We start from the raw sequence: 24,270 nt of genomic DNA on the forward strand, positions 1-24,270 counted from the left end.
AGGATAACTGACAAACCATTTGCTGGCTCTTCTCCAAAAAAATACACAAATGGTGAGCACGAGCGTAGGCCCAGGCACCCTCCTGACCAATCCTTTTCTGGGGAATGTAGTACTCCGAGGAAGAAGCCCCACAGTTCCTATCAAATGGCTCTGCGTCCATGGAGTGTTCAGTCTCCACGTCTTCCTCATCATCGTGCATGGTGACGACAATGATGGCAAAGAGTGGCAGATAAATAAACGAAAGGAGGACAAGCAATTGTCCTAATTTTGTTGCTTTACTCATCTAAACAACTGCTCTCTTGCAATGGAACTGCAATAGTTATACATTTTGCCTGGCTGAGTTACGTCAATTGCTGTCTGTCAGTGCGGCCATCATAGTCTGTCTACAGGAATCTCATTTGAGATCTGGACACGACGCTATGAGAGGGTTTCATGTCTATTCCAAGGATTGAGTAGCTGTTCGTGGTGCTGCGACTGGGGGATGTTTGTACCCTGGTCCGTTGCAACATCTTCAGTGAAGATGTACCGCTACTAACTCAGCTTGATGCAGTTGCAGTTCGTGTTCTGGTGCCTGTAATGACAATGGTGTGCAACGTGTACTTTCCACCGCATTATGATCTTTACGTACCATACATAAACTTAAAGATTTGATCGCTCAGTTACCTCCTCCTTTCCTCTTGCTGGGAGATGTGAATGCCCATAACAACCTCTGGTTCTCCATCATCCTGTGATAGGGGCAGGTTTATTGAATGATTGATTAACCATTTTGATTTTGTTGTGCTCAGCATAGAGGAACTTACCTACTCCAGTAACGCCCACGGCACATTCTCCCACCTGAATGTCACCTTGTGTAGCCATGCGCTAGTTCCTCTGTTATGGTGGCAAGTACATGATGACCACCGTGATTGACCATTTCTTGATATTTCTAATGATCTTTAATTGAAGACAGCCTGAAGTATTGAAGTGCTGGTTACTTCAACAAACTGGCCAGAGTTTGCCAAACGCGCATCGATGCCCATTGAGGTGCTAGGATCTGTTAATGACCGTGTTTCTTCAATTATAACTGGCATTCTGGAAAAAATTCCTTCCTCATCCTGTATCCCTCACCGGAATCAGGTTCCATGGTGAACTGATGAAATTGCAGCAGCCATACTTGATCGCCGAAGGTCTCTCAAGCATTATCGTCGGAATCCTACAGTGGCCAACCATATTGCTAAATGGTTGCGCAATAATGCCCGTTTCTTGATTTGAGATAGTAATGAAGCTACTAGGGAAAACGTGTCGTCCATGACGGTAGGACATTCCCTCAGTCCCCACAATCTCCATTAATGGAGATATAGTTGATCCCTTCAGTCATTGTAGGTCACATCACGTCGTATTTCGTAGATATGTCCAACTCTGGGAGATATGATGGCCCTGCATTTCTGCCTATGAAGCACGGGGCAGAGGCTTATCACCTGTCATTCGCATCTAGTGCTTTGCATTCTTATAAGATGCCTTTTGTGGAGTGCATTGTGCTTTGCAGGGACATGGCTCCTGGGCTGGACGAAATATACAGTCAAATACTCAAACATTCGAGTGACCTTTTGTAGGTCAGATATCCTAATTGTGGTCAAAACCTTAAATAATCATATTTAATATAATAGATAAAATACAGTAATAGGAGTTACGTTGATCTATAAATTGTGTTATTAATGTTTTGTGTCCCTGGATGTATAACGTCCATATACTTATCCTGTTTATAAATTAGTAAGCTCAGTTTACGATGAATAAGGTACCAGTGGACAGGATTTTTAAAGACTTGTGACATAGCAATGGACGTATTAATACACAAAGACTTCCAATATGGCGCCTAGAGACATCACCAATAGGTCATTGGTGTGAAACATGTATATATTCTTTGTAGATTGTTTTAAAAAAAAGAGGGATTGATTTTAGGGAATAAAAAAGATCGCAAGTGCAAGAATAGAAAAGGACGATTGAAGAGAACAGTATATGTATTGTAGTGACAGTAAAGTTGTTATACAAAGAAGTAAACGTGTTCGTGTGATATTTTTCTTTCATAAGAAAAAAGAAATATCACATATTCAGGATAATAACCTATATCTGAGAGATATCCTCACCCTGTTCAACAGATATGGAGTGAGTGTGTTTTTCCATCTGTTTCATGTGTTTTTTGCATTTATCGAGTCCAAACTCATGCTTGTGCTTGTCTCACCCTTTACAGCTGTTTTTTGAATTGACGCTTATTGAATAAGTGATTTCAATCCCTAACTGCCAAATTTCACCTCAACCCAAATATTTTATAATGTTATGTGCATTTTTGAGAAGATTGTGTTTATTGAAATATAACCTATGTTTTGTACTACACTCGCGGCAGGCAACATTCAATGGAAGAGTGTCTGAAATAATTTGAATCTCCAATGCCAATCATCTCGCACTTCCGCATGGTTTTGTTACAGTTTATATGTTTATATGTTTTATTGTTTAAGTGATTATCTCATGTTTATACAATTTTGACTCACCCTTCATGACCACTTTGAAACTGACATTGTACTTCGCGTCTTCATGTTCTCTCATTTAATCACACTAATGTAACACCTTGTAATATAAATGTCTACATGCTAGCCTATTTGCCACATTTTGGCTGAAGATGACGCCAAACAGCGTCGAAACTAGTTCCAAGTGTAAATAAACTATAACATTTATTTGTATTGAAAAGGTGGACCCTTTTAAGTTTTCTATCTTCCTTCCTTTTCCATCTGTGGCATGAGGGGATTGTAATACCAATTCCCAAACCAGGTAAAGATCCAAAGCTTCTGGATATTTATAGGCCAATATGCCTTGCTAATGGCCTCTGTAAGCTATTTGAAAAGGATGGTGAACAGATTATTTTTACGGGCTTCGAAGGAGAGGGGTCACCTTTCTACCATTGTGGTTTTCGCTCCCATCGGCCAGCAATCATTTTGTTATACTGGAGAGCACCATTCAGGATGCCGTTCTCTGGAGGGAACTCCAAGTCGCCATGTTTTTTGACCTGGAAAAAGCTTATGACACTACCTGGCAGAATGGGATAATCTCCATACTACTCCAGTGGGGATTTCGATGTCATTTATCTACTTTTATTGAGAACATGTCTCTCCAGCTCTTACGGTCTGTGTAGTGAATGCTTCTTCTCACTACTACGTTTAAAGAAATGGAGTATCACAGGGAGCTGTACTGAGTGTCAAGCTGTTCGCACTCACCTTCAGCGACTTAGTTGCTGCTGCCGGACCCACAGTCGTTCCTTCACTGTATGTAGACAATTTAGCTCTACAGTAGTGCTCCAGAAGACTGGCGTTTGCTGAGACACACCTATAGCAAGCTATTAAGTCTACAGATGTGCCCTTTCAACATGGTTTTCAATTCTCAGCAGTGAAAGTTTTACTAGTAGTAGACACCTGCAGGTTCCTGGGTCTCCATTTTGATAAGCGAGTAACTTGCAGTTCCACATCTGTTAGTTGAAGATTGCCTCCATAAAGAGACTAAATATGCTTAAGTTTCTCAGCAGTACTGTCTGGGGTGCTCACTGTGTAGTGCTGTTACATTTTTATTTGACCTCGATTCTATCCTGAATGAACTACGGGGTGCAGCTTACGGTTAAGCATCAAGATCTATTCTGTAACTTTTAGATAGTACTCATCGTGGTGGAGTTAGGCTGGCCACTGGAGCTTTTGGTACTAGCCGCATTCCCATCTTACTCATCGAATTGGGAGTTCGACCTTTACGAATATGAATGCAGTAGATACTTTTTATGTATGCTGCCAGAATTCGTGAAATGCCGCGACATGTAGGCTATCAATATATCTTTAGTACCCGATACTACTAGAGGTACTAAAACAGACCAAATGCCACATGGCCGGTTGGGATTCGGAATTGATAGCTTATGTCGTGAGTTAGATGTGGTTATCGGCGGTTATCTTCAGTGGACCTGTAGTAAAGTACCTCCGTGGCTAGTGCCGTTGCCGGATATACTGCTAGATCTACTCCGTGGACCCAAGGTGAACACAGATACCTCTGTTCATCGGAGGTATTTCCAGGACTTTGTTCACCAGAGAACAGCCACGTGACTTGTCTTTACGGATGGTTCTAAGATCGGGGAAAATGTAAGATGCTCTTTCGTCTCCGATTATATTAACATGAAGATCTCGCTTCCCAGTGTGTGCGACGTGTATACTGCAGAGCTTTTTGCCATCTTAGCTCTGCAGTTTGCACTGGGTGACGAAAGAGAGCACTTTCTTGTATGTACAGACTCGTAGGAAGCAGACGTTAGTAGACTGCAGAGAACTTAACAACACCCACTAGTGCGGCGGATTCAAGACCTAGCCAGGTTTTGTGATGCTGGCATCAGAATCACGTTCGCGTGGCTCCCAAGCCAAGGAAATGAACTTTTGGATTAAGGTGCAAAAGAAGTGGCACTTTTACTACCTACACCTGTGAACGTACCTGCTACGGATATTTGTTCTCAACTGCGTCTAACCATCCTGGGAATCAGAGTGGCTAGCTACCCAAACTCCCAACAAGCTGAGAGCAATTAAGAAGAGAACTGCCGTTCAGAGGTCCTCTTTTCAGCCTTCATGGAGAGAGGCCATTGTATGTAGGATGAGGATAGGTCATGGAAGATCTATGCATTCATACCTCCTGAAGAAGGAAGACCCCCAGTATGTTCTTGTAGTGCCGAATTTATCGTGGCCCACATTCTCACAGTGTGTCGATCTCTCTGGCCTAAGACAGAAACTTGGTCTGCAGGAGACACTCAAACTGATATTATCCAATGACGGGAATACTGTTGTCCTCGTCATTCACTTTGTTTGAGAGTGAGTTATTCAAGGGCCTCTAAATTTCATGTTTTCAATCTTCTTTCAAGTTTAATACCATATTTTTGTTTTAGTCTTAATTTATTTTCAAAATTTGCTGTTTTATAAGTAGTTTTAATTTAACATCTTTTTCAATTTTTTGTCCACTGAATTTGTTCAGAGTGGGTGGTTATTTAGTTGTTCTTCATCTTAAAATGACAGTAATCACCACCACCACCACCACCACCCAAGTTGGCTTAATCCATTAATACTTGAAGATGATCAAGTATGTCAGTCTCTTTTTGGTAGATTAAGTGTCATTTTCTCCAAATGAACTTAAGCTTGGGTTTATTTTAAACTAGTTTTAAGTCTGACTCTAATCTAACATTAATTTTTCCCCACATTAGTTGAAACTTTGTATCAAGTTTGAACAGTTCAAAATGAAACCTTCTACTGTATATTGTAGGTTTAAACTGCTGTTTATGTTAAACCTTCTTGACATGATATTAATGTATCTTTGATTTTCCTAGTAAAAGGTTAGTTTTGACTACCAGTACCACTCTCATCAATTCTCTGCTCTAGCAAGCTGGGCGCAGGTGTTTACAAACCTCTTCCAGTTCATCCTGTCCTTCCATAGCCGATGAGCTGTTTTTGAAAATATGCTTTTCCCAACCATCGTGATGTCTCCTCTGGGCTTTTTGCCAAAACATTCCTTTCATAGTATGCTCTTGGGGTCTTAATTGGAACGATCCTTTTCATATGTCCATACGTTCATAATCTGCTTAATTCTAAGGTTTTACCGGGCGAGTTGGTCGTGCGCGTAGAGGCGCGCGGCTGTGAGCTTGCATCCGGGAGATAGTAGGTTCGAATCCCACTATCGGCAGCCCTGAAAATGGTTTTCCGTGGTTTCCCATTTTCACACCAGGCAAATGCTGGGGATGTACCTTAATTAAGGCCACGGCCGCTTCCTTCCAACTCCTAGGCCTTTCCTATCCCATCGTCTCCATAAGACCTATCTGTGTCGGAGCAACGTAAAACCCCTAGCAAAAAAAAAAAAAAAAAAATTCTAAGGTTTTCAACAGACTGTTGTCCAATCCAAGTAGCTACTGGATATTTTAATTCCTCATTTTCCTTTTCTTGTCTTTTGGAAACAGGGTGGAAAGAACTTCATTTGGTTGGCTTGTAGGTGTCTTTATGCGGGTCTGATCAATGTTGTTGCTTCCACTCCATATGTTAGAATTGGTACGAGATACAGTGAAACCTCGTTAGTACGTTTCTGCAGGGGACAATGAAAAAAATAGTGTTAAGCGGGAAAACGTACTATCGAATATCCCATTAAAAACTCTCCAACAGGGAGATAGTATCACCTTACATATTAGTACATTTTACATTGTGTGTGTGTGTGTGTGTGTGTGTGTGTGTGTGTGTGTGTGTGTGTGTGTGTGTGTGTGTGTGTGTGTGTGTGTGTGTGTGTGTGTGTGTGTTTCAGGAGATAAAGGAGAGAACAAAAAAGTCGAGAGAAGAAATATCAATAATTCTCTACTGGAGCCTGTTAAGGTAACAAGAGACTATTAGAAGATGTGAAAAACTTGGAAAAACAGATACAACATTATTTTGCTCTTCGGCTCATAGAAGTAGCTGCAGTACCTATATATTATAGCAGATCACTTCCTTCCTAAAACAATTGTATAATGAATTGTTAGTTGAAGCCTTAGGTTTCTGAGCAGTTGGTAATTAAACACTGTTTTCTGGTCACTTTGTTCGAGCATGAATTTCTCGCAAGGTTATACTTGTCACTCGCGATTAAGCACCTTCGGCAGTCATCTTGAGCACAAAACTTCGGCAGTACTCGGCATTGGTTCGGACAGACTCGCCGGTGAATAAACATGCCAACTGTCAACTAGCAGTTTATATTATTTTTTGTATGAAGGCTACACCACTTTACCTTCAATTTGTGTTGAGTGGTAAAAAGAAGTGATTATTTGTCGCGTGACAGCCTACTAATGGACTAATAGGATAATGGTAAGCATGCTGACCTTTGGCCACAGGGGTCTCGGGTTCGATTCCCTGCAGGCTCAGAAATTTTAACCATAATTGGTTAATTCCCTTGGCATGGGGACTGGGTGTATGTGTCATCTTCGTCATCATTTCATCCTCATCACGACGCGCAGGTCGCCTACGGGAGTCAAATCAAAAGACCTGCACCTGGCGAGCAGAAGTCCTCGGACACATCCCGACACTAAAAGTCATACACTGTTTCATTTCATAGGATAATCATGAGAAGTTCGGTAGCGCTGTATGTACGGTATCTGTCTTGTTATAGCCTAGCTATGCATAAGAAAAGGGTTGTGAAAACACTCACTAATGAAAAAAAAATTAAAATCCTTCAAGAAGTAGATACGCATCTACATCATAAACGCGTAGAGTTGGCGCGAACATTAAAACTAGCACCTTCTATTCTGAACACTATTGTGGGCAACCGAGGAAAAATTGAAAATGCATATAAGCAAACTAGGAATGGAACAAGAAAACAAGTGCACGAAGGAAAGTTTCTGAAGTTGGAAAGAATGATTTTGAATAAATAAATTTCTAACTTCTGATTGGAATGCAAAATAGGCTACAAGCACAATCAAGCACACTGGGTTATTCAACAGTCTCACTGACAGCAAAGACCTTAATAATAAATGTAAGAAATTTATTTTGACTTCAACCTATTCAATACAGTACAAGATGTTAACGTGTTAGTTAAACATCATTAAAATAGTTGAGACATGTTTCGCCCCTTATGTGGGGCATCATCAGTCATATCAATACCTCAAAATTCTACCAGACGTCCAGTTTGATAATTGTGAAACATATTCCATGAATGAATACATTAAAAAACCATTACAGTGTCTTATCATTAATAACAAAATATCAAATTGATTAAAAATAAGTTGCACTAGTGAACATGCTGGTGAATTTCAGCTTAAACAAGGCTGTCATGTGTAGCAATGACAATAGTGATAGTCTAAAATCTTATTCGATCCCAAAATTCAAAGGTGGCATAAAATTTATGTGCAAATATTGGGAATGAATCAGAGTACGTATAATTACAAATACTTTACACGTATTTTACTTGTGAAATGATATGGAAAGGCATTCCAAATTTGTGCTAATTTCACTTAAATTTGATCTAATATTACGTTCATAATGTGGTCTAATGGGATTAGCATCAATATATGAAGATTTGTATGTGATTTGTGACAAGCTCATATGAAAAATGTTGCAATACGTCGTAATTCAACTTAGATGTCTGTTGCATAATTATATTTTAGACTCAAACAAATTAGTTCACTGAAGTGTCCATGGGCTATTCACCTCCGTTGGGCATTCTCTATGAGAACGGAGTGCCTATGAACAACAGTTGATATTTGATTTAAAATGAGCCTATGTTGAAACATTTGAAACTATGGCTTGAATGAAGGCGGTTGATGCGTCAATAATATCTTCCCATTCGACAAGTTATTGAAAAGTTTTAACGGTGTGTTCCGGTTGCTGGAGTGTGGGATGTCAGCTTATTAGTTGAATAGATGACAGTCAAAACGTTGTGCGATGTAATTAATGTTGAGCTGTCTTACGTATGTGAAAATCTGAAAGGAAGGATAAGCCCTTAATTAGTGGAGTTGAAATGACAACTGGGAAAGAGAAAAAAGTAAATGTGTTGGAGAATTAAGGGAAAATGGAGTTAAAGCTTACCTTTAGTGTTGTTGGGCTGTTAACTTATTGCTAAGAGGTATTATGTATTTTTGGCAGTGACCTGACAGTGGGTAATTTGGGATTCATGTTGATAAGTTTTTGATATTCGTGTTCGTTGAATAAGAAAGGTGAGTTTTTTAGGAGTGTTTTTAGGCTACGTTGAGTTTTTAAGGTCTGGGGAATAAATTATTGTACTAAGCGGTAAAGCTGAAAAATTGTGATGTGTTAACTGAGGGAATTTTTTAATACAGATTTAACAGGTGCTAAGCAGGAAAACGTGTTAATGAGGAATGTACTAACGAGGTTTCATTGTATGTTTTATAGAGAGTGAGCTTGGAAGCTTGGGGAAATGAATTGTCCCAAAGTACCGAGTTGAAGAACGGAGCTTTTATTCTATTGCTTATTTCTTGGTTTATGGTATTGTCAGAAGAAATGAAGATCCCAAAGTATTTGAAGTTGTATTTAATATCTACTTCTTAATTTTCCACTCTCAAGTGGACTGCTTCAGGATCTCAACTCTTCTCATAAGCAACAGTTTTAGTTCAGCTGATAATATCCATTCATTCAAATTTTTCGTGCCAAAGATCTTATTTAGTTTGAACTTCTGCTTCTGTCTCATCCCATAGCATAACATCATCAGCAAATACAAGTGCATTTGTTGTCTGATCCTTTATTTTCACTATTTTTATTACCTCATCCTTTATAATAATGAAGAGAAGTGTTGATAGACAACTTCCTTGTTAGACTCCGCTCTTGCTTTCAAAACAACTTGACCTGCTTGAATTTGCACATAGCTCTTTCTCTCAGTATAGTTGTTTTACTTGATTTGTAATCTCATCTGGCACTTACACCTCTATAAATGGACTTCCTTTGGCCACCTTTCTTAAATAGTGGAATGATCACTCCTTGCTTGCAGTTACTGGGGATTTAATATTATTTAAAACTGTGTACAACCATTGTATTCAAGATTCTCCAATTGCTCTAATTATGTCCACACTGAGCACATCCAGTCCAGCAGACTTGTTATTTTTCATTATACATAATGCTGTCTCCATTTCCAGCCAGGTCAAACTTTCTACATTATCATTTATAGGGTTTGAAGGGTCATCTTCTGGGTGTATTACAGTTCAGTAAGTGGTTGAAATATCTACTGAACTTTCATAATATTTCATTTTCATTTCTAGTTACCTCTACATTTGGAATCTGTTTGCATGATCTTATTTGCATTTTATTTTCTCAACATCAACTGTTCTCTTGACCTGTATTTTTTTCTCTCTAAAGTGATAGATTGTCCTTAATTATACTTGGATTTCCTCACACAGTACAATACAAAGTTCATCTTGCACCATTTCTTGCTTTGACAGCTTTTACATCCTCATTCCACCATGCTGTTCCTTTGGATTTTCTTATTTGGCTCTGTCGTCCATGTTTTGTCTCAGCTGTTTGGATCAATTCTCTCCTTAGGTTATCTCATTCCTCATTAGCAGCATTCAGATCTCCTTTTGGTAACATCTCCTGAACTTCCTCTTGAAACATTTCCTTCACCCTCGGTTCAGAAAGTCTCAAAGTTTTTATTATTGGTGTTCTTTTGTTGTGGACTTAGGCCTCCTTTTTGTAATATTTGGAACCAACAGCCTGCAGTCTCAATGCAAATTTTCTCTAGGTATTAATTTGACAATCACTTATAACCTTCCACACTTCTTGGTCGGCGAGTGTGTAATCAATCACAGTTCCATATTTATCATCTTGCAATCCTGTGCGAGGTATGGATTGAATCAGAAAAAAGAAATGTTCCATGCTTGCTACTAAGTTAGTAATTCAATAAATTGTCACCATACCAGTAATCGGAATAATAATGCTATAGGGAAATGTGTGTTATGTATACAGTACTACATAACAAGCCATAGGTAATGTTATAAATGAGGCTGGAATCAAATAATGCATTTTCTAGTCATCCTTGGTGAACTGTGAACCATTTAATTTGATCTTTTTTCACAAATTACAATCGGATTAATTCCCTACAAACAGCTGATATTAAAACAAATGCTGGTCATTGGATTTTTTCTTTTCTTCATGGGGCCTCTAAATATTAGTTCCTAATTAAAGTCGACCTCTAAGATCTTTTGCTACTTGGTCATTGGATTACTTGTCTCTGATTGGCCAATTCTAGTCAACCATGCCTTTGAATATTCTTGTGACCGGGCGAGTTGGCCGTGCGCGTAGAGGCGCGCGGCTGTGAGCTTGCATCCGGGAGATAGTAGGTTCGAATCCCACTATTGGCAGCCCTGAAAATGGTTTTCCGTGGTTTCCCATTTTCACTCCAGGCAAATGCTGGGGCTGTACCTTAATTAAGGCCACGGCCGCTTCCTTCCAACTCCTTGTCCTTTCCTATCCCATCGTCGCCATAAGACCTATCTGTGTCGGTGCGACGTAAAGCCCCTAGCAAAAAAAAAATATTCTTGTGGTGTAGCCTTGAGTTTCGAGAGACAACATTAAACAGGTGGACTGTCATTAAAACTAAAAAAGTGTCAGAAATTGATGGAGATAATGGAGGCACACTTCAACTAGATAATTAAGTTGAACTGGTTTAATTTTTACCGGGTTTTAAATCAATTTGGAAAAAATGGCCCTCACCGGAACGTGAAAGAATTCCTCTGAGACAAAATTCTGGCCTCTGGGTGACTCCGCAAACTGTAAAAGGGAAGTCAAGAAAAAGTAGTTTGATGTACATAAAATCATTATATTTTAAAAGAAAGGAAAAATTAGAAATTCCACAACAGTGCATAAATAGTTTTTATACCATGTCTCGTTTTGAATTAATTAGCCCCTGTGATGTTCGGGAACTTCCTAGCATTGATGGTGAAGGCATGCTTGGTTCAACATGAAGGCTGTGGTTTTAAATTTGAATCCTCATTAGGAAGTTAAAAATATGTATTCAAGGACTTCCTCTTTAGAGGAATGGCTTTGAGTGATCCTACAGCTGAAATGAGTGCCAGGTAATTTTTCAGGGGCAGGAATGGCCTGGAATAGAGCTAACTAGTCATCTCATGTGTCTCGTATACATACACTCATGGGCATTTGAATTAGATACACCTGGCTAGTATGTAGCATGTCGCATCCTCTTTCACCTTGATGAGAGTGGCAATGCAGCATGGCATGGACTCCACGAGACATTGGAAATGTTGGGGAGCCATACTGATCCATGATCGCTGCACAGCCTCCCATGATCCACAAAGGTAGGTCAGAACACATCCTAGGGAAAAATTAAGATTGAATAATTTTGAAGAATAAATATTTTTCTTAAATGTATAAAATTTGTTACTCTGTGCCTTATTAAATAGGGATGGTAAAGAGGCTCAAGAATAGCTAGATACAGTGAATGGAAAGATCAAAGAATGTGGAATGAAGACCCGTGTTGAAAAGACATTGGTGATGGCATGAAGAAAGAAAGAAAGAAAGGTCTTATTGAACTTGGGATCAAAGGTCTGGAATTAGTGCAGACTTTCAAATACTTGGGAAGTTAACTAATACAGAATGCAAGACTGAATTCTGAGATCAAAATGAACTATGTACCAGGAATGTATGGAGCAGAAACCTGGTTGATGATAAGTTGATAAGAGAGAAACCTAAATGCAGGAGACAGAATTGAAAAGTATTGTGCAGAAAATTAGAAAAGACAGTGAAGAATGAGGACATATGGATAGAAATTAAAGTGGAAAATTTAAGTAATAAAACAAAGTACTTCGTTTTGACTTGCTAGAAGGTTGAGTGATAAAAGAATGCCAAAAGAGACTATGAAATGATAAAGGGAAGAGAGATGGAGGAACACCAAGACTAAGGTGAACACCCGAACCTGGATTGGAGCACTGTTGCATGTTGAGTGCTGGAATGATAAAAGAAAATGGGGGGGATTTGGTATTTGCTTCTACCTGTCCATAGCTGGAAAATGGAAATTGATGAGATAAATTACTCTACATGCAGGCCATGCATTGAAAAACCACACTTCTGACACATCATAAAAAGTTAATTTATAGTTCAGTAGCTTAACTCAGAAAATGCACTGACTGGCAAAATGAATGAATGGGTTAGTTGAAGTTTCAAAAATAAAATATGTTAAATTAGTATTTATTTTATTATTTACAAAGATTATTTTCATGAAAAAGTTATGTAAGTAATGTTATCTGTTTCTTATTACTACCCTTAGTACTTACTGTACTTCTTCCAACATCATCTACCAGCTTCAATACAGTCTCTGCCCTGCTTTCTGCATTGGTGTAACTAGCAACACGCTAGCTAAAAATGTATGCGACCACCGCAGTACTTGCAAAGGCCCTAACCTGGATCTTCCTGTCCCCATTCACACCAGGCACCATTGAACCATGTTTGATGAATGTTTCACAGTTTAAATCCTCAAACATTTACTCCCAACTCCTTAGAGATTCTGAAGTTGGATATCAACTAATGCTCAGGTCCAGGTTAAGATAAGTGCTCCTTTTTTTTTCCTTTCTTCTTGTCTGTCTGTTCTCCAACTCCCTTCACCTCACACAGCATCAGCTTGCCAACAGTGACCACTCTTCTTCTCCTTCAATGATGGTGGCCAGGTCCAGGGAAGCAGCTGGCCTTAACATTAAATAACTGCTCCTTTTTTTCCTTTTCTCTTGCCCATCTCCCCCACACACCCTTCAGCTCACACAGCATCTACTTGCCAACAGTGACCTCTGCTATTATCGTCATCATCATAATCATCCACTGAAGAAGGCACAGTCCTGGAAAATTTTGGACTGACATTTTTCTTTAAAATGTACTCTATCCACACAGTCTTAGATTATGGTAGGTCACAGCTCTCCATCTGTTTTTTAGTCTTACAAATATTTTGTTCCTGCTAGTTTTCTTACCTGAGCACTTAACCGCCTTTCAGTTCATCTTGCATCAGTGACTATAAGAGACAAGCACCTAGCAAATTATGACAGCAGGTTCAAAAATTGTCTCTCCAGAAAATTCTTAGCATTTAATAAGGTCAAAAGAAAGAAATTTCATTCATTAAGAAAATGTTTATTCATCAAATTATTTAATCTTCATTTTCCTTATAATCGTCTCCATTATACTGAAATCATCAATTGATTTCTCATTTAAAATATTTCATACAAACTGACTTTGGCACAATGTTATGATAATATGGTTTAGTTGTTAAACTTCCCACACATTAAAGAAGTACCCCTTTAACTGCTTGTTATATTAATTGCTGTTGGTATTTGTTTACAAGTTTCTGTTTTTGTGGTGATGAATTTACCCTCTGATAATTTCTCTGGCCTTCTGACCCCAACTTGGTAGGTTCGATCCTGGCTCAGTCCGGTGGTATTTGAAGGTGCTCAAATACGTCAGCCTCGTGTCTGTAGATATACCGACACATAAAAGAACTCCTGCGGGGCTAAACTCCAGCACCTCAGCGTTTCTGAAAACCATAAACGTAGTTAGTAGCACGTAAAGCAAATAACATTATTTGATAATTTCTTTCTTAATATTTAGTAGGATAATTTTATAGTTCTACATTTAATTTTACCTTTGAGAGATGAAATTTATGAAACTAGTGCTTCCTAGCATCATTCCAGAATGTATTAGAAAAAGGAAACAGTCTGTGATGTAAAGTTGCAAAACTTTCTTTTGTGTGAGAACTATTACGGGAATAATTCAAAATTACCATTGAGAAATATAGTATGAGTTATTGATTGAATAAATAGCTTTCATTTCAATCAGCATTTTGGACATTCAGGGGCAAAACACTCTTCTTTCCAAATGTTGTTTCATAGGAAGTTATGTGAGATATGCTAATAAAGGTGGTATTGTTTACAAATCATTTGGTTCAATTACAGGCTGCAAGCATGTTAAAGGCATCCTATTATATGGACCTCCAGGAACTGGCAAGACACTTATGGCCCGACAGATTGGTACTATGCTTAATGCTAGGGAGCCAAAGATTGTCAACGGACCACAGATTCTTGACAAGTACGTAGGAGAATCTGAAGCCAATGTACGGCGCTTGTTTGCTGATGCAGAAGAAGAAGAGAAAAGGGTATGATATAATGAAGAAAAAGGGAATGTTTGTAGTTACTTTGTTATGGTTTTTCTGTGTTAAACTGAATTGCAGTAGAAGTCTGTTCTAGCGAGAATTCATGACGACGAAAATTTTACTTGCTGTACTGGATTGTTGTTATATCCAATTTTTCATAAAGTTACAGGAAAACCCCATGAACATTAAAATTGGTATTCAACAGCAATCAGTTTGTTCAAAACTTGCATTTTTGTGGATGATATCCACACTATGGCTTACTCGTTTTGTTATTTTTCGAAATCCCATACTATATGAAAGTTTGTGTTTAATTTCATTCTGAAAAAATTATAATATCACTCCAGAAGCCTCTGTGGCAAACGTTCCAGTTTTTCTTCTTCAAACAGTGTCACATAACCTAACCTAACCGTATGTGTATCATGAAAACATACTTCAAGCGCACGTAGAGAAATTATAACCCCCTCACTACAAATTTGCATGGGAACAGCCTTTCCGAAATTTAACTAGACGCGAGAAAATATCAATTATCCTCTGAATCAGTGATGCACTCTGCCATATCTTACTTAATTTAGTATATAACATTAAAAATTAAACAATTGTTTCCTTCAGCCTTTATTTCTAACGAATTAACAACTACTATCGGCCACGTCATTTACGCATTTATTACGAAAACGTGTTATCCTCTTTCATTTTAATTTTTTTTTTTTTTAGAGAAGAGCAGTCGAGGGGTATTACTAATCGACTCCGACATTGCCGTATATTATTAATATCTTCAGCCACATAACACTGTTTAAATTAAAAATTCATATATTGACAAAGTATCAATGCTTTTTAAGGACACTTTCTCTCAAAGCATTGATATTTTGTCAATATATGAATTTTTCATCTAAACAGTGTTACGTGGTTGATATAATATACAAAACATGTACCACTTTCAAGCAATAAGTTGCCTTAAGCAACTAATGTATCGACAAGGTAGAAAATAAAAAATAGTTGTGAATCTGTTAAAGTACGGACCATAAAGTTGATTTTATGTAATCCGATATCGCCGTCGAATGTCGACGTGAGAACTCGCAAGTGTACATAGCGAGAAAACTATACCACACCGAAGATGATTGATCACATTTTGTGGCAAATGTTTCGGTTTACTTATTCAAACAATGTCACCTAACCTAACTTAACCATACTATATGTATCCTGAAAACATATTCCAAGTGCTGGTAGAGAAATAACATTCTTGCTATAAATTTTCATGGGAGTAGTCTCTCCAAATTTTAACCAGACGTGAGAAAATATAAACTAACCTCTACAATCAGTGATTCACTTTGCCATATCTTGGCGTGTATCCCATTCTTACTTAACAATATTTAGCATTAAAATTAATTGATCGTTTATTTCAGCCTTTATTTCTTATGAGTTCACTGCTATCAACAATGTTATTTACGTATTTGTTATGGAAATATGTCTCCTCTTTCATTTCTAATTTTCTTAACGGAACAGTAGTCGATGAGTATTACTAATAGAATCAGACATCGCCTTTGAATGTTGACGAGACAGCTTGCTAGTGGACAAGGTGAGGAAACGATACCGAAGATGATCGATTGCATGTATTATAATCGCTGGGTGCATAAATTATCGATAAACTTCATAAAATTAACCATAATAGGTATTTATTTGATCCTGGATTGACTTTTCTAAATCTATTAAAGAAACTACTTAAAATAGTTTATTTGTTGGGTCCACCTTGTCAGTACACTTTTAATGATTGAAAATTATTTATTCTATCATACATGTTTTAGGAACAATATGCATTCCCTTCATCAGTAAAGTCAAATCAAGGTGGACCCAACATAAACTATTTTAAATAATTTCTTTAATAGGGTGCATAAATATCGGTAATGGAAAAAATCATGCACACTTAATCGCTTTTAACTTATGCGTCAGTGACGAGGCTCTCGCTGTAACCGAAGTATAATGCAGTTTAATATAGGAGTTATGAAGGGACAGGTAAAAACGGTTGTTATAACGGGATTCTCATTATATGCCATACTCACTGTAGCGGACTTCTACTGTGTGTTATTTACCTGCAGTGCTGGAAAATTAAACTAGAATCATTTATAATGGCAGGATTGTTATCCTTGTTCTGCCTCTCTGTATTTTAGGAAGAAATTAACTGTGCTAAACATGAGCTTTTCATCACTAATATGCAATTCTGCCTACCTAACCCCTATAAGACTGCATAGATGCAACCACACTCCAAACATTGGCATCTCATTGACTGTCATTACTAGGCAGCATGACAGAAAAGATGGAAGTATATTTTATTGTTCATTTAATTAAATGCAATCCCATTAAATCCAAGAATATTCATTTGAATAATTGTTGATTATTTTCTTACTATTTTAAATATTTCTACATTGAGCTACAATACATTTAATGCACATATCGTGCACTTGCTTTTAATCTCAAGTTATATATAGAAAGGAAGGAAGACATAACTGAATAAACACAGGTCAGCATTAGTAGAGGTAGCAATAGAAAAGGGGACCAAGTCAAATGTTATGTCTACTTCCAAAGTTGATATTAACAATCTGTTGTAGCCTTTGATTAGTAAGACGGAGCAAGTTGCCTTCAGGATGTGGATTGTGTATTACAGGTTATAAACTTCATATATTGTCCATGTTGTTAATGGGCTTGTTAAATACAGAGTGGTCCAGAAAAGTGTAGACACTCTTTGATGGTTAATATCTTTGAAACAAAATGACATATTGTTGCAATTCTTGCACGGTAGTGTAGTCCTTTGTTTTCTCAACAGATAGTGATTGCGTGAATGGCGCAACAATCTTGGTGCGTGTTTTCCAGCAGATGACAGTGCAGCAATGAATGAATGAATGAATGAAGATCTTTAGTTTGAGCATTGCAAGGCCGTATTGAAGTGGTATTCATCATCATCATTGTTCAGTTGCAGTTTCCTGGGTACTGTTAATGAGCCTCTTCCACTTCTTCCTGTCCATATACAACTTGTCATGGAGAACATCATCCACTGTCCATCCTCTGGTAACTAGATCAACAACCGGGAGATAGTAGGTTCGAATCCCACTATCGGCAGCCCTGGAAATGGTTTTCCGTGGTTTCCCATTTTCACACCAGGCAAATGCTGGGGCTGTACCTTAATTAAGGCCACGGCCGCTTCCTTCCAACTCCTAGGCCTTTCCTATCCCATCGTCGCCATAAGACCTATCTGTGTCGGTGCGACGTAAAGACCCTAGCAAAAAAAAAAACCTAGATCAACAACCGTGATCATGTCCATCCATCTGGTTTTAGGTCTTCCTGCAGGTCTTTTTCCCTCCACCTGTCTTTCCAAATTTATTTTTTCTGTTCTTGTGGGCTCCATCCTCATCGCATGCCCGTACGACCGTAGTCTGGATGTGTCGATTCGGTCTAATAGGGATGTCTTTATTCCAGCTTCTTTCCTCACCTCTTCGTTTCTTAACTTGTCCATCTTGATCTTCTGGATGGTGGATCTAAGATGCAGTCTTGATGAATGTCTTTTCGCGAGGGTGCACACTTCAATACCATAGTCAACTTATTAGATAAAGTATCGATTAGGTGGTAATTTAATTTAACTCATCGATACGGTCATGAAGTGGACAGCTTGCAAAAGCAATACCCATAGGTCAATATTGGTATGAAATAGCTGTTAAACATCATCAGTTTGGCTGGTTTTGGAATCATGTCATCCCATAAAAGTGTTCTTAATTGTCGGTAGAATTCTGATCCCTTTTGCACTCTGTTTTTAATTTCCTTTCTAACCAGCTTATCACTGATTACACTTCCAAGGTGAAAAAAACTATCCATACACTCTAGCTGGTGGTCTCCTAATTTTACACTTGCTGGATGCCCTTCTTTGTTGACTGCCATCACCACTGTCTTGGCCTCGCTGATGTTGAGGTTATATTCCTGGAACTGGGATTTCCAGATGTTGAGTCTGGTCTGTACTTCCTCTTCTGTTTCACCCCAAATCATAACATCATCAGCAAAGGACACTGCATTCAGTTCACCTTACTTTTCCTTGATGTTCATTATATTGTCCGTAACAGTGATGCACTGTTGTGATGACAGTGCACTTCCTTGCTGAACTCTACTCTTGGTCTCAAACCATGATGATCGACCTTCCCCACTTTGTACACAGCTAGTACAGTCTTTGTAAATCATCTGAATTTTCCTTGCCAGTACTTCAGGCACATTTCTTTTCCTCAGACGCTTGCAGATCTTATCTGTTATAACACTATCATAGGCCTTTTCTATATCCAGGAATACAATGGCCAGGTTCTTGCCTTTCTCCCAATACTTTTGCATCAGCATGCATGTGCTAAAAATTAGATCCATTTTTGATCTGTTACTTCTGAATCCATATTGCTCCTCCTCTAACTGTGGTTCTCAATCTCCTTTCTATGATCTTCTCTAGAATTTTCAGCCCGTGAGACAGAAGGGTTATTCCTCTATACTTGGTGGATTTTCGTCTGCTGCCTTTCTTAAACAGGGAAATTATAACGCCCTTGCTCCAATCTGCAGGTATTTTGTTGTCTGTCCATACGGCATTTAGTACTCTGTGCAGCCATTGTATACCCTGGATGCCTGCTGCCTTTATCATGATCGCATTCACTTCATCTGCACCTGAAGATTTTGCTTTAGGCGTAGATTTTAAGGCTGTCTCAGTTTTTGTCCAGATGATAGGATATTCTTCATTGTAGGCTTGGATTTCCGGTTCTGTATTTTGTTCCTGAACTAGTCTCTTCATTAGGTGGTAAAAATGGTTCTTTAGGACTTCTCATGTCACTTTGTCCTATCCAGATTTCCATTTTCATCTTCATGTGCCTTTATGGTATTCATTGGTTTCCTTTTATCTCTGATAACACTATACAGTAGTTTATTATTGCCTCTGCTGTCTTCCTCCAGTTTCTGAGGGAATGTATTCCATGCCTTAGTCTTTTCTTCTGTCATTGTTCTTTTAATGTCCAGTTTCTTTTCTCGGTATAATTGTTTGAGGTTTCTGATCTTTGCCTTGTCTGTAGTAAGATCCAGTTTATTCTTCTCCTGATCCCTTTCTTCCTGCAAGAGATTTCTTTCCCTGATTGCTGCTCTCACTCTTTCATTCCACCAAGGTGTTTCCTTCTCCCTTATTTTCATACTTGAACTTAGGTTGCTTCCTTAACCAATGTGTTCCTTAATCTGGTCTGTTCTGCCTCTCCATTTTCCCTTTCATCTCTTGGTAACAGGGTTTTTACCTGGTTCTAATACTCAGTTCTCTTGTCTGTTTTCTGGAGTTCCCATACTTCGATTTTTGGCATTTTCCTGTTCTGTACTTTTGGCATATAGAATTTTCTCAGGTCTGCTACTAATAGATGGTGGTCACTGTCAAGGCTCTCGCTGGGTATTACTCTGACATCTGTTACCATTCTGCTCCTTTTTTCATCTGAGATGACATAATCAATTACAGTCTTCTCTAGTCCATCCCAACTGTATCGTGTTATATTATGGCTCTGTCTCTTCTTGAACCAACTATTTTTCACCACTAACCCATTCCTCATACAGAAGTCAAGGAGATGTTCACCTTCCATATTTCGTCCGCCATATCCATGAGGTCCCATTACGTTCTCATATCCTGTTCTATCCATCCCAATCTGTGCATTCAGATCTCCTATAATGATTGCTCTCTCTTTACTAATAACTTTTTCCAAATCATCAAGAAACTGGTTCTTATCCTCTTAACAACATCCAGTTTGAGGTGCATACACCTCTACCAAAGTTAGTTTTTCTTGCCTTAAATGCACAGTCACCTTTATTATTCTCTCACTAACATACTAAATGTCAGCAACTCCTTCTAGATCTTTACTCACGATGAAACCAACACCATTCCTCATCTCTTTGTCATTTCCATGCGAATACAGTGTATACTGTTTTCTTAATTTCTTCATTCCTTCCCCTCTCCATTTGGTTTCACTCAAATCTACTAGTTCTTCACATTTTCCTGTGAGACCGAGTAAGTTGATGGTCCCAATCCATGTTAGTCTTCTCTGGGATTTTTGCAGGACCCTGTGTATCATCAGGCCATGAACCATCATCCCTAACATGAGTCTGCTCATGCTGGCGTCTTAATTTAGTTGATAAATGCGTTCCGAGGCTCTTTATGTGTTTTGAAAGCAACTACAAATAAGCTCTTTTACTGGTGTGCTAGGCCTAATGTAATTGAGGATTTTCTTTCAGGGTTTACTTCCTTAGCCTTTGAGGATCCCTCCTCATCCCACAAGGCAGTGGGTTCCATCTGTACTACCCCCAGAGGAATGGGTTGTCTCCTCCGCCAGCTCCACCATACTGAATCATATTCTCCACTTTTGCTACCGTTGAGGTCTTCACTCGTTACCCTGAGCTGGGACACTTTACCAGGTGTTACACACCGGGTCAGCGTGCTCTGGGACTCACATAGGCAGGGGCGGCACTCCCTGGGGAGGGCTGCCTCCAAGAGGATCCCTACCTGTTACTTCATACTGGAAGTACAAAAACATGAGGGAGGTACAAGAATGGCGTAATATGTACGGAACTCGGCCACTAACACGTACAACAGTTTATCGTATTTGGGGTAAAATTGAAGCCGACAGTACTACTGTTCAGGATGTGCATAAGAAAAGGTCTGCCCGACCAAAAATATCAAGTCCAGCTTCCAGCGCTGCTGTGTTGCAACATTTTACTGCGTCACCTCAAAACTCTGTGAATCAGGGTGCACGTGAAAGCGGGGTAAGCCGATCAACAATTCAAACTGAACATACCTTAAACCGCTACAACTGTGTGCTGGGCTTGTGCAAATCCTCACGTTCATGTGCACAAACATGTTAATATACCCAGTGTTAATGTGTAGTGTAGTCTGGTCTGTCATTGCGAGATTTGATTATCCCATTTTTCTTTGAAGGTACCATAACTGGTGAGGTGTACCTTCATATGCTGCAAACATAGATTTTACCTGCCATTCGAGAGGAGTTTGGAAATGAAAGATTTTACCTACAACAAGATGGCACTCTGCCTTACTACTACAGAGATGTCAGAGCCTACTTGGTTGAAAATCTACCTGGACGATGGATAGGTCGAAGAGGATCTGCTGAGTACTCATCACGGACTTCTACCTATGGTGGACCTTGAAGTTCATCAGCAGAAACCAGCTACACTGAACAAACTTTGAGAAACCATCGAGGCATCCTGTGCGGCTATCACACCGGCAACGTTGACAGCCGTAGTTCAGTCAGCAGTTCAGCGGCATCAATGTTGTTTGGCTGCTAATGGGGGTCACTTTGAACACGTAAAATAACCTTCCCTCCGTGCAAGAATTGTAATGGTATGTCATTAATATGTTCTTTTGAGACCACATTGAATCACTTTAGGAAACCCTTTGGTTTCTTGATTTCTTTGTAGGAACTATCCGAGCCTTGTGGTCCTCCCAGTACTTCTTCATACATGTTGACATTCTTGCCCTTTCTCGTGTAGAGAATGTTCTTCTTAGGATTTTCTTCTTTGTGAGTATAAAGTGGAAAGTCATATTTTTAAGTGTTGTGTTCATCTTTCTCCTATCCATAGTGTCATCTAGTGTAAGGCCAATTTCTTTCAAATCCTCCCTAATTTCTTTTATCCATCTGCATCCAGTTGTAGTATTTTTTGAGGCAAGATTGTACTGCACTAGCTATTTCAGACGTCTCGAATCTGGCATTCTCAGGATGTGGCCAAAGTACCCCTAGTGTCTTCTTGCGCATGGTATCAGTAATGGGTTCTAATCTCTGAAATACAACATTTTTTGATACTATTCGCCATTGCCCATCTTTTTGATAGCTTTTTTAATTTAATTTTTGCAAGCTGCTTTACGTCGCACCGACACAGATAGGTCTTATGGGATAGCGTTTATTGATACAAGTTCTTCAAATTTGTCTTTTGATCTGTAATCTGTCAGTTTTGAATTGTTCATGTAGATGATGTTTCTGCGGCATATGTCTTCTGGCTTTATGACCGTATTGTAATGTTTGATTTTTGCATTAATGGATAAGCATTTCTTTTTATAAGTTTTCGATGTTAATTTTTTTTGCCTCAGATAACGTGTTTGCCATGGTTTGTGCATTGTCGTGATTGTTGTGGACTAATTCACCATTTCCATCTTGTAATAATATTGGGTCTTTTTGTTTAGTCAAATATTTTTAAAATTTTTTGTAATAATTCGTTGAATGTGATATTTTGAATTCCTCAATTCAATGAAAAACCTTCAATTGAGTTCAGAGTTTCTTTAAGATACTGTCTTTTTATTCTCCTTAAGGTTTTAGTTGTATTTTTCTGCTGTTTAACTAAATTTTGAAAGGATGCTTCAGATTTTTGGGACTGGTGCAATAACCACGCTTTTTGTCTTTTTTCAATAATATCATCACATTCGTTATTCCACCTCTGATGCTTTTTACGAGGCTTTATTGGGGCCAATTCTCCTGCAATTTGCTGAAGGTTACTAACTAGGTTATCTACGAGGACGGTTTGAAAAGTTCTCGGAATCGCTGCTAGATGTCAGTGCTAGAGCAACAAGGTTCCCGCGCAATAATCACACATCCTTTGTGAGTGAACACGTGGCGCGTCAGTGCTCTAGCTGCAGGAGTGTGGTAGTGACGACTCTTTGTTGTTGTTCCCGCGTAGTGATTTGTGACAATGGAAAAAACAGATTCAAGCAGTGATTAAATACTTTGTAATGTAAGGTATGAAAGCAAAGGAAATTCATGCCGACTTTCAGAACACACTGGGGGACTCTGCTCCTTCATTTTCAACTGTTGCCAGTGGACCAGCGAGTTTAAATTTGATCGGGAGAGCTTGGATGATCCGCGTAGTGGACGACCAAAAAGTGTTACGACCCCAGAATTTATTGCAAAAGTGCATAAAATGGTCATGGAGGATCGTCGACTGTAAGTGCGGGAGATTGCTGAAGCTGTAGGGATGTCTTCTGAACGGCTATATCATATTTTAACCGAAGAATTGGGTATGAAGAAATTATCCGCAAGATGGGTGCCGCGGCTCTTGACATTGGACAATAAACGCACCAGATTGGAAATGTCCGAACAAAGTCCGGCCCGTTTTCAGTGCAACCAACAAGATTTTTTGCGCCAGTTTGTGACTACAGATGAAACTTGGGTCCACTACTATACCCCAGAGACAAAACAGCAGTCAAAGCAGTGGAAACATGCTGGTTCACCATCACCAAAGGAAGCAAAGACAATGCGTTCGGCCGGAAAGGTCATGGCCTCAGTTTTCTGGGATGCAAAAGGCATTCTGCTGATAGATTATCTTCCTACTGGCCAAACAATTACGGGGCAATACTATGCAAACCTCCTAGACCAACTACAGGAAAAGATACGCGAAACAAGGCCTGCTTTGGCAAGGAAAAAGGTCATCTTCCATCAGGGCAACGCTCCGTCGCACACAAGTGTTATTGCCATGGCTAAACTTCATGAACTGGGGTACGAATTGTTGCTACATCCACCTTATTCACCTGATTTGGCACCATCAGACTTTCATCTATTCCCCAAGCTGAAAATTTTCCTCGGTGGACGGAGATTT

General features: G+C 39.0%; 1 protein-coding gene across 1 annotated transcript in view; it reads left to right on the forward strand.

Moving 5' to 3' along the window:
* Window positions 1-24,270, forward strand: part of LOC136857696 (vesicle-fusing ATPase 1) — a 241,275-nt gene that overhangs the window by 82,390 nt on the left and 134,615 nt on the right. Inside the window, exon 7 of the mRNA XM_067136554.2 lies at window positions 14,444-14,643. Coding sequence (XP_066992655.2) covers window positions 14,444-14,643 — 200 coding nt within the window. The remainder of the gene's footprint in view (window positions 1-14,443; window positions 14,644-24,270) is intronic.

The sequence above is a fragment of the Anabrus simplex genome, chromosome 1 (assembly GCF_040414725.1).
Source record: "Anabrus simplex isolate iqAnaSimp1 chromosome 1, ASM4041472v1, whole genome shotgun sequence".
NCBI lineage: Eukaryota > Metazoa > Arthropoda > Insecta > Orthoptera > Tettigoniidae > Anabrus > Anabrus simplex.